The following is a 10,994-nucleotide window of genomic DNA, read 5'->3' as shown; positions in this document are numbered from 1 at the left end:
GTGGAGGGACGAGGACTGGACTCGGGAGGGGCCCAGAGGATCAAGGCCCAAAGCCTCAAGGGTCTTTGGGTCTCCTTCCAGACGTTGATGTCGTAGTTAGCGGAACAATTGGGAACCGGATATTTGATAAGACGGAATGCAGTTATCGTTTGCCATGATCTGGACCTTTTGGCAATAATCTGCAGGGAACTCATCATGCCTCGGCTTTCCAAGCCAGAGGACACTGGGGGGAAACACTGAGGGGTAAAGATAACAAACAGTCAACTACGATAACCAACATTAGCAAAAGAATGTCCAATCTTCAGGTGTATACTTCGTAGACAAGATACACATGGAGATCACGATGCAACAAGTACAGTGTCGTTGCCGCGGACAACTTTATCATGTACTGCTTGCTAATAAGTTAGCGGCCAAGTTAAACTGCAAAGTCGGGCCATGGAATCAAGTCTCGGCTCTTGGGCTTCGGCACATTAGAAATTGAGTTTGGGAAACGTGGTGGCCGCGGCATTCACACAAGCATCCATACCGTCCTTACAGTATACCTATGCATGGGTAACTAGGTAAGGTATCTACTTGGTCATCTCTTGGTCTACGGACACATGATAATCTTTTCCTTACGCATGAACGCAACAAGTATCTCTATTGATTCTGTCAAGCATCAGACCATACTAGCTCCTACTGTGTCAATCCTCAAACTTATGCATCTCTTGAGTTCCTGCACAATCACCTCACCTCAAGTAATAAGTACCGAGATAGGTATCTATCTGTGTCGGTATCGGTAAACTTGCATCTTGTGCCACCTTATCATCTCGCTGTACCTTGACCAGATATTATTGCCTACATCTGGCTAAGGCAAGTTTCTTGTTGATAAGTTCAATTCCTTCTAGTGAAATTCGAATTAAACATCCATACATACTTACCTACTAGGTTGGATACCGCTCAACCTTACCGCTATTATGCCGACCTACCTTAAACTCTACTCTAGACAGGGCGCTATAGCAACTCGGTGAATACAGAGCGCAGTTCCTACCATTACATACCTACGTACCATACCTAGGTAACTTACAAGTTGGCAGGGCACCGGTGAGAACATAGCAATGCCATGCCTCCTCAAGTTACCTGGATGGGAAACTTTTCACGCCCTTCTTCACGTGCATATCTTGCTTGGTCCATGAACACGACTTGTCAAGTCAAGTGGCCGCCATATTTGTACGCTGTGTAACCACTCGGGTGAGTCGAGGCCCAATAGCCACTCATTCATAATCAATTAGTTATGATAATGGACCCTTGTTGCTGTGCAGAATCAATGAGTTGTTGCCGACACACCTGTCTGTACTGTGCCGTACGGGTATTAGCCGCAGCTGCAGCCGTGGTCTCCCTCTTTTTTCCCCTCAGCCAAGTCGGAACCTAGAGGCAATTGGCAATGACAGGTGCTTGAGATAGAAAGTCGGTCCCTACCTACACTGCATTGGGGAGCTACAAGTACCTACCAGCTTTCCAGGATATCATGCGGCATAACGACAAGCAAGCAGATGCAAAAACCAACACAATCACAGTGCAGGACCGCCGAGACCATAGCATTCGTCAATGATTCTCTCAGTGATGCCACTTTCACTACTAGGCTATGCAAGACATCTCCGATCCTCCGGGCATTACCTCAGCGTCGGTAGCGACCAAGTGATGGGTTACTGGTGGTCACCGAGAACTTTAAACAGAATAAGTGCCTTTGAGGCGGCTCAAATACCCAGCTCCTGGTTTACGACAGTACGTGGCAGCCAGCAGTTAGCCTCGACTCGACTCGAAAGCTTATTCCATTGCTTGTTGTTGGAAAGCATCTACCTGTATGTTCAAAGCATGCGCCGCATGTCTTCTCTTGGACATCGTCGTCTTGTTAGCTTGGCTTCGCTTCGCTTCGCTTCGCGTTCGCTGCTTGTGGAAACTTGGCTCGGTCCAGCTTTTCCCTGTCTGTTGACGCCAGACAAGGAGTCTGGACAGAACCCATGTATTACGGGTAATGGTATACGCATCCTTGTCTCTGTCATGTTATGGACCGTTTTTCGCTCGCATGGACAGTGGCGTGCCCTCGTCATTCCCTCGGTCGAACTTAGTCTTGACCATCATCGTGCAGGTCTCGGGCTTGGATGATTTCATATGGGATGTAACATCATTTCAGTATAGGCATTGGCCTAGATTGGCCTGCAGCTAAAACGGCCGGGTCTGACTGATGATGGGCAACTTCTAGTCACAGCTTCTTCATTATTCTTCAGCCCATAAAGTCCAAGCTTGTTCCGTCATAGTGCTTCGCTTAGAAAACATTAGCGCAATAGTTCCTCCATTCTCCAGACCAGCAGGGACCATGTGCTGCCTCTACTGGCTCTGTCGTGTCGACAATAAGGCTTGGCAGGTCCCTCCCGAATTTGCACAACGCCTGTGGGACATGGGGATGACAGTATCCCTGTCAGAATTGTCAAGTTTTCTTTGGCTGCTGCTGGGGTAGATAAATATTCACTCCAGAATTCCCCTCACGCTTCTACTTGGAGAGGCTTGGCTCTTTTTTAAGCCGCCGTTCCAGAGAAAACTTTCTCCACCATGAAGAACGAAAAAGAGCCCACCTAACTCAAAAGTCAATTCCATTAGAGCGACTCGACAGGAACAACCACAATTCAGTTGCTAACTACCTAGTAACTAGCACAGAAGTTGAGTGCTTCGTGGCCGGAATGCATTTTCTCTTGATGCAGCCGGGGCACAAAGAGGCCTTCTTCTAATCTCCATCCATAGAATATAGTGCTTTGGATAACAAGACTTACAAACAGGAGACATGCAGCTGGGAATGACACTGTGGGCCTGTAATTTATGATACAGACAAAAACACTTGCTTCCAGAGATCGATGGGGATCGCCTTCGAATTTATCCGCCCAAAATACCCAAGTGTCGCTAGGCCATTCTCTCAACGTCGCTACCAGGTTGTGCGTTCATGAAATGTCTAACTAGTGCCTTCAATGGGTTGATGGCAGAAGACGTTGTTGGTCTTTGGCCCTATTCCTTGAGGCTTAAAGACTGTGAGCTAAAACACCCTTGAATCCACTTGGGAGTTCCACCTCAGCCCAAAGACTGAACTTTCTCGTGTCAACGACGAATTAGCTTCAGGCGGTTGTAAATTCCGTTGCAAGGAACTGCTATCACTTCGGCGTAATGAGGCGACACCGGCTCAAAGAGAGTATCAAACCCCCGAACCAGAGGGGAAAAAGGCGCGAATCGTCGGCTCTGCATGGGGAGAGTGTCATGTTGTCAAAAGGAAAAAAGGAAAAGAGGGAAAAAAAAGAAAAAATTCTACAACATGCTATTGGTCGAGTCAAATGCAGTCGTTGAAGCTTCTACGTAAATCTCGTGCACATCTGCCGAATTGGGATCTCGGTCTGGCCAGATGCATTTTGTTGCACTAGTCCCATCAATAATTCCGAGCGCTGCAGCTTCGTCTAATGCTGTAAGGGCTCTGGATATCGAAAGAGGACATGCTGAATCTCGCCTTGTGGGTTACACGCCCCCGTTCTGTCTCCAACAAGCCTACCTTGTGATGCATACCTTGCCGGCGATAGACCTGCTAGACTTGATCTCGTTACTCCGTCCATACATCGCAGACCCTGACTCTGCCCCAGTTCAGATTTGAAAGTGAGGAGTGAAGGGCCGTCCACCAACTAAGATAGGATAGCCCGCTGGTCGGTTTACGAAGAGTCTGCGAATAGTCTGTACAAAGGTCCCTCCCTACCTGGCCGCTGATGGATGGATTGAGCATCCAGGGGTATGCGGCCACATCAGTTGACCCATGCATCTATCCACAACCCGTTCAACCGCCCTGGCGATGTGCAGCCCGTGCGCATGAGTTGCATTGCATCGCATCGCAGAGTTTACGAGATGCAATTCGCAGTCCAAAAACGGTAATAGGTCACGCCCGCATCCACGAAATCAGTTGTCATACCCCTCGAGGCCGGATAGGACGGCATATTGTACTCTTGTTTTATGCTCACAATGCAGTTGCTAATTGTTCTTTTTCATGTGAGTGTCACGTTCTAGATTTTTCATGAATTGGTGGGTACTACCGTAGGCAGAGAGGTACAGTAGCCGTTGCTAGATTTCTCACCAGGCCAACTTGATTCGTGTTTGACATGGCTCCTCTCCTCCTATGACTCAAGAGGGCCTGCTGTCACAGCGACCTGTAACTCAACTATGGCACCTTTCTATTAATCCATCAACCAAAATCATTGCGGCATTGTTTCTCAGAACTAGACGAGGGTCTATGCTGTTTGGTTTTGGTTCAATTTCTGCGCAAATCATACTTGAAATATTCTATTAAGTATCCTGTTATTCTCCAGAAACATGAGAAACATCTGCCGTACGCTTTAGCTGGGATCAGCTTACAAGGGCCAGACTTGATTAGACAAGCACGTGAATAAATAGAAGGCCCACGATGCAGCGTGGTTTTGCATGCATGAGATTGTTATTACTGAATTATTGCCTAGCTATCCAAAATGGGAAAGATATCCAGTGACTGTTTGCCCAATGTGTGACGCGAAAGCCCCATTGAATGTCAAACATCTGAGTCAAGGGATATAACAAACAAGCTTATCTGACGGTGTAACTACCCCGGAGAAATATATTTCTAACCCTAATCGACATGGGTTCTTACTCAAGATCCTAGATAATCTGAAGCAGGACCGTGGGGATCCTTTCCATGGCTGAGCATGTGACCTGTTAACCTGGATCCTTCTTGTGATATCTGAACTGATATTGGTCTTGGGTTCTGAGACGTGGTTGTTCCCAAAATAGTTTACCTCAAGGAGCAATAACATTGATTACACTCGAAGAGAGGATGCCGAAGTGAATTCAGTCAAGAGTCCCCTAATAAGCTTAGGCCAACTTTGCCTAAACATTTTCGTCGTTTAGGCTCAAGGTCCCTAGGTTCTCTATACGAGGCCATTTTTTGCACTATCGAGCTCCTGCTTTATGCTTAGGGCAATATGATAACGCCAACTTGGCAGGATCGTTATCAATGAACCAATTCAGAGTTGTCTACGTGAGCTATGAACTATCATCAAGGACCAATGTGGAAGGTGGTTGGTTATCTTGGCTCTTGAATTCTTATCTGCAAAATGCTGCTCTATCACCGGAAAGGACAATCTTGCCGGTTCTTATATCTATCTTCCGCAAAGTGTTTATTCCGATAGCTTATTGGACCATCAAGTGCCATACTCAATAACACAATCTTGACAATCGAGACTGTTCTCATGATTCAGTTGGGTATGCATACTACCGAAGCCATGTGTATTCGAAATCGGCCATCATGCTCTAGGGTAGCTTTCATCTCCTCATGTGTTCTATCGCCAACTATCCACTGTCTAGTGTCAGAAGAGCAAGTTGAAGATACATGAATAACGGATATCCAGAAGCCTCTAGCGCAAGCGGCATGTCAAGATTACATGTTTGCACGCGATAGTGTGATACGTTTTGACAGTGACTCGGGAGGCCCTTCGAGATGAATCTGAACGCTCGTCAAGACTTTGAGTTCACTCTTAAGCTCTACTAAAGCCGGCAACAGTCGCACCATTCAAGAAAGTAGAGAAATGACCCGAAATCTCAGTATAATGTTTCGTAGCAAAGCATGAATTTGCATTTCGTAGACCCTTAGTCTGGGTGCATGTGTAGACTTGTCTAGACATAAAACGCCAATTTCCCCATAAGATGCGCTGTGCAGTCATCTATGATAACTCCTAGTAACAATCGCTAATACGCTGCCATAATGCGTCGATATCTAGCCTTGCCAGCCATAAGTGTAGCCCCGAATGCAAGGAGCCATAAATATCGTCCATGCATGTCCTCCGATGCATCATCTTTCAAAATCCAAGAGACAACCAACTTCCAGAACGCCCACTATCTCTCCCCTTTCCATCACTGCTATGGCAGATTCCCGCTCGCATGGCAGATCTTCGTCGTTCGGTGACAGTTGCATGTTCTTCAAAATATCACGTGCCTGACGGATAGTAGTCTCTGAGGATAGCGAAAGCATCAGAGCATTCGGTATTGAGGCATCCGGAATCTCCTCCAAACTCTTGTTCAAGTCGTCTTTACTGATCTTTCGTATTGTACCCGGCGAGGCAACTCGATCTTGCACTCTGACCCAACCAGTGACCGAATCGAGGCCAGCACGCAGCAAGTCAAACCCCAGACTCACCCCCTCTGACTCTGGTGCTATCGGTATATCATGCCAACTGACTGCTATATCTTTGATGGTACGAGGTTGTCGAGCTGCGGCACCGATAGCGCCACCAGGGTGATTCTTTGCAAAGACAGCTGCAATGCTGGCATTGATCTCCTTAGCTGCTGTGACTGCAATTGCATCACCAAGAGCCAACGCCACTGTCGTTGATGTGGTGGGAGCAGAAACGCCAAATGAGGTCTTCTCAGGTTCTGGAATCGGGGCCGGGAGCAAGATAGTGTTAGGCCGATGGTTGATGAACTCACATGTTTCCGGGGAAGTGTGCGATGTGAGAAGTATAGTCGGGAGTGACTCATCGATATGAGGCAGCATGATGAGCAGCTCCTGAGTCTTGCCTGAATACGTGATGAACAACAGAGTATCGTTAGGCCCTATGATACCAAGGTCACCGTGTAAGGCTTCAGTTGGATGAAGAAAGACGGCGTGAATGGCGAGACTTTTGAATGTAGCAACGAGTTTCTGTCCAATATGTCCTGATTTGCCTACACCAATAACAACGAGTTTGCCGTTCGCCCGTTGCTGCTTGGTAATAGCCTGGACCGACAAGTTGAAGCCATCGCGGGCTACGGGATCTGTTTCATACAGCCGCGAAAGATTTCTCAAGGCCAATGCCTCTGTATTGAGCACATGAACCCCTTCTCGCAGACGCTGATCCTTGATTTGAAAGTCTCCTCTCAGTTCTCGTTCCAAACTCAATGGATCGATGGGTTCACAGAAGGTGTCCCCGGGTGGTGATGAGGATGGTGTAGGAGGTGAGGGAGGAGGTATTGCAAGGCATGAGGAGGCACCAAGCACAACGACTGCACTCGTTTGGACTGGTCCATGGCCGGGTTGCGACAGGTTTGCCATGTCTTCAAGGCTCTTGATGTGAGTTGCTGGTTGAGAGGTTGAACATGAGCTGAGAGTGTTGGGTGCGGAAAGTCGCTCAGAGTTGAAAGTGAGGAACTTTCCCTTCACAAGGCACAGCGTCTCTTTACTGTGACGATGGCTACTTGCGGGTGGCCTTGTATATGCAAGTGAAAGGTCTCTGGTCTTATTTCAAGTTTTGTTGTTGTGACTTGAAAAACCCACAAAAGCCTTATCACATGTAGATAGAGGCCTTTCATACACAAACTCCAAGAAACTAGTCGAGGGTTTCTTCAGAGACCTATTTGAAGAACAAAATTCACTCGACGTCCGACAGAGAAAATGGTAAATGATGTTGAAGAAAAGGAACCACAAACGGTGGGCTGCATATTTAATGAAAGTGCTCGATCCCCAGCCAGAGTCATGGATAAAGCTTACGTTTCTGAAAGCGAGATCTGGGGAGGATGCGAGCTTGGGTCTGTCCAATTGGTTGTGATCCCCGATTGCGAGCGACTTCAAGAATCCCGATCTAGATATAGTCCCTGGATTGAGTGGATGCGATAGGAGCCCGGCTCTATCCGGAGTACCGAACTGCATGTCAACCTCCTATGACAGTTCCTCAGATATTTGCTTTAGATCGAGAGGCCCTGCAAGTACAACAAGAGCAGTGGCGTCGCGTTTAGAGTTCGTCAACGTTAGAAAATACTGGCTTTTTATGAACGTTCCATCATCGATTCCTGAGCCTCGTTATAGGATTTACGATTGATGGCGCAATAGCCGCTCGGTTCAGGTTCTCTTGTTCGGATTGTTGCTCGGCGGGGGGCGGGGCATCGGGACCCTGTCTAGGGAGGAATCAAAAGTCTATGATTCCATGAAGCAGAGCGATGGACGAACCAGCGCTCGGCTCGGGACCACTTGAAGTGAATGGCGCAAGCGGTGCGATTCAATGCCGTGCTGAGTAAAGCAGTTTGACCGTAATTACTTGGCCTTTTCCTCGCACTGGATATGATGCCTCGATCGGCAAGTCACTCACGCAGGTCGAGTATAATGACAGGTCCCTGACGGATGTCGATTATTGAGTCTTTGAAACGGCAACGTCGCTGACTTCCTGCATTGATGAGTAGGCGAGACAAGTTTGGGCTATTCACACAAGAAAAGGGAGAAGAAGAGATCCTTACTGTAAGGTAGTCTTGAGAGCCGTTGTTCTTGCCCGTACTCATATCAGTTACCTTATACCAGCACGTGGTTGATGAGATCCTTAGCGCTTTCCCCCAGCCCAAAGGGGTCGATCGTTGCTGTTTTTCTTATCGCTGACGGCTACTTATCATCTTATCAATCAAGATTACCCGTGAATAAGAGTTCTAGCTCATATATATCGATTGACATGGTTTCCAATCCCATCTCAACTCGGCTACGAATGGAAATGCCTTGATGAGGAAGCCCTCGTAGACCAACATGAGCTACAGGTTACCTGGCACTAGAAGTACTTAGGTTCTTTAAGGTACCTATATAAGGCACAAATACACAAGTTACTGAATCAATCACAGTAATTGTTTGACCTAAGTGAAAACTGCCACAGGCAATCACCAGACCTTTGAGGGTTTGTGCAACCATTTACGGCCTCTCGAGGTAAGCCTTACAAACTTGGCGGATAAGTGCCCCAAATGAGCCTCTCGAATTGTCAGACAGTCGAGGGCCCATGTTCCTGCAGTGCTATCTCATGCGGACACTGCTCTTCTGTAAGACATAGATCCCGTTGTAACATCTTGCATCAAACATCCGCCTGCATGACCAATCACATGTGTCTAGTGTCTTGAGGATAACACAAACCTGATATTGACTTACTGAGGTTGTTGGTCAATGTCAAGTGGGAGCGTTGATAGCAAGGACTGACAGCACACAACAGGATGTTTGCTGTTTCGTTGTCGCCTGGTCAAGCCATATGAAGTGTATCCGTACATACTCGAGTAACTGCCGTATTCAACCACTTGGCCGATGGTCCCCAGGGCCAAGATAACGTGAGTCAGAGAGTCTGGGCCATGGAAAAAGCTACAGCCTAAGCTATCTGCCGAAATCAGAACATTTAAAGTTCGCGAGAGCTTCTCCAGATCATCCAAAGACATGTTAAAATGTTGAATTGTGGACTGGCTAACTGGCCATTGAACAGCAAAGTTTCTCGACCAAAGTATATGCTGTCCAGACCCGATCTTGATGGCCGGATCGGCATTAGTCGAAATGATCATCGCCACGACTGGGGTTTGTGACGGATTCAGATGGATGTCAACTCAAGTTTCAGACACGTCTGAAACGTGGGTTCTTGTGCAGCCGCTGATGAGAAAGGTTGATGACGACTACCGTGGATCCTATTGCAAGAAAAGGCGAGGGGGGAGTTTGACAATAATTAATTACATTGTCAGCCCTAGCTCAGCCGCTGCTCTAATAATGTGCCTTGCAAGCCAAGATCCCAACGGGGTCTGAATGCAAGCCTCAGGGGCTGAAAAACTTGGTGGCACTTTGTTGCCAAACATTACAACGGTAGAACAGCTGCGAAGGATGGAGGTTAACTAAAAAAAAAAAAAAAGAAGAAAAAAGGACAAAGGACCCCACCTCAGTAGCCCCCTAGCCAGCGCTTGGCATGTTCTAAAGCTGACCAGAGAGGCGCTATAGTGACACTATCGGCGGCTACGTGTGTAAACGAAACAATATTCATGAGAAACTATCGAAGTCTGGATCCAGGGTTCATTTTCCCCATCTCAAATTATTCTATTCTATTCAATGGCTGCTTTCCAGATCAAATGTCCACCCGCATGTCATGGAAAAGGGGGCACAAACTTCGTCATGACTGTCAATGTCGAATTGTCCGTTTTGGGCCACGTAAAAACCAGGACTTTCAGCCACAACCTTGACTATTGGCATTGGGGCGACGCCTGGCGCTGTGAGCAATCTGCGCAGAATGCCGTTTGGCCGCGTGGTTGAAGCAAAGTTTGAATTCCAAGCCGGGCCGTTGTGTGTCTGCTTGCAGAAAGCTTTTGTGTATCTGCATTCCAAGCCCAACGTTCCAGGCACGCAGCTCTGAAGCTTTACCGGCAATGGATTGCGGTATTCTATTAAACTCAAACTGTCTGGAATGCGGGCGCTTGGTCCTTGAAAAGGGTGATCGCCAGATGGACCATTCCAAAGCTACTGTTACCTTACCTGTCACGGCAGCAGGGTATGTATGTAGCACCCCTGAATCGTACAGTACAGTATGCACGCGAGCTGTCCACTCCTGTCAGCATGTGCCTTCACCTCATTCTGCAGTGGAGGCATGTCTAGCGTCTTGTCCTCCCATGAATCCCATCCGGCCTGTACGGGACGCCTCATCAAGCCTGGGCCTGACTAGCGATTAGTAGCTAGTGGACTAGGGAGGGGCCCTGGCTGATTTTTGTTTCCTTGGAGAAATAACTCGCGATTCGCATGCAGCCAAGGGCACAGATAGCTACCTAGTTATGTATGTAGACCAGATACTCTGTACATACGTACGTACGTACGTCTAGTATGCGACGGAAGCCAAGGAGTTAGGATAAGCTGATGTGGATACGATCGTATCTATCGACACGTCGCCGGACGAGACGAGCGAGGTTCTTGAAAAGAACCATGCCAACTTAGCTGCACAAAACAGCGTGATTCCCGTTCCGTGTATAGACGGATTTCTTGGGTTGCCGTCACTTTCTTTTACCCTGTCCCGCCCTCAGCCTCCATCTTGTCTGTCTATCATCTTTCTCTTTCTTTCTCAGAGCCTACCTACATCTTAAAAGCCTCTAGGCGCCACTCTCCCTTGTCTTATTTTGTATTTTCATACTCGAGTCCTTTCTTGCATGTGTTCCTGTTTTGTATA

General features: G+C 47.6%; 1 protein-coding gene across 1 annotated transcript; it reads right to left on the bottom strand.

Annotated features, from left to right (window-relative positions):
* Positions 1 to 5,881: 5,881 nt before the first annotated feature.
* FTJAE_11608 (arabinose 5-phosphate isomerase) lies at positions 5,882 to 7,120 on the bottom strand (the record flags this gene model as incomplete). The annotated part of the gene is made up of 1 exon (XM_037344568.1): positions 5,882 to 7,120. The coding sequence occupies one exon, from the start codon at positions 7,118 to 7,120 to the stop codon at positions 5,882 to 5,884; it is 1,239 nt and encodes a 412-aa protein (XP_037201368.1).
* Between the last annotated feature and the right edge of the window lie 3,874 nt (positions 7,121 to 10,994).

This window comes from Fusarium tjaetaba (genome assembly GCF_013396195.1).
Source record: "Fusarium tjaetaba strain NRRL 66243 chromosome Unknown NRRL66243_c0000291, whole genome shotgun sequence".
In the NCBI taxonomy this organism is placed as follows: Eukaryota; Fungi; Ascomycota; class Sordariomycetes; order Hypocreales; family Nectriaceae; genus Fusarium; species Fusarium tjaetaba.
Note: the sequence above shows the minus strand (reverse complement) of the source record. Positions and strands in the feature narration are given on the sequence as shown.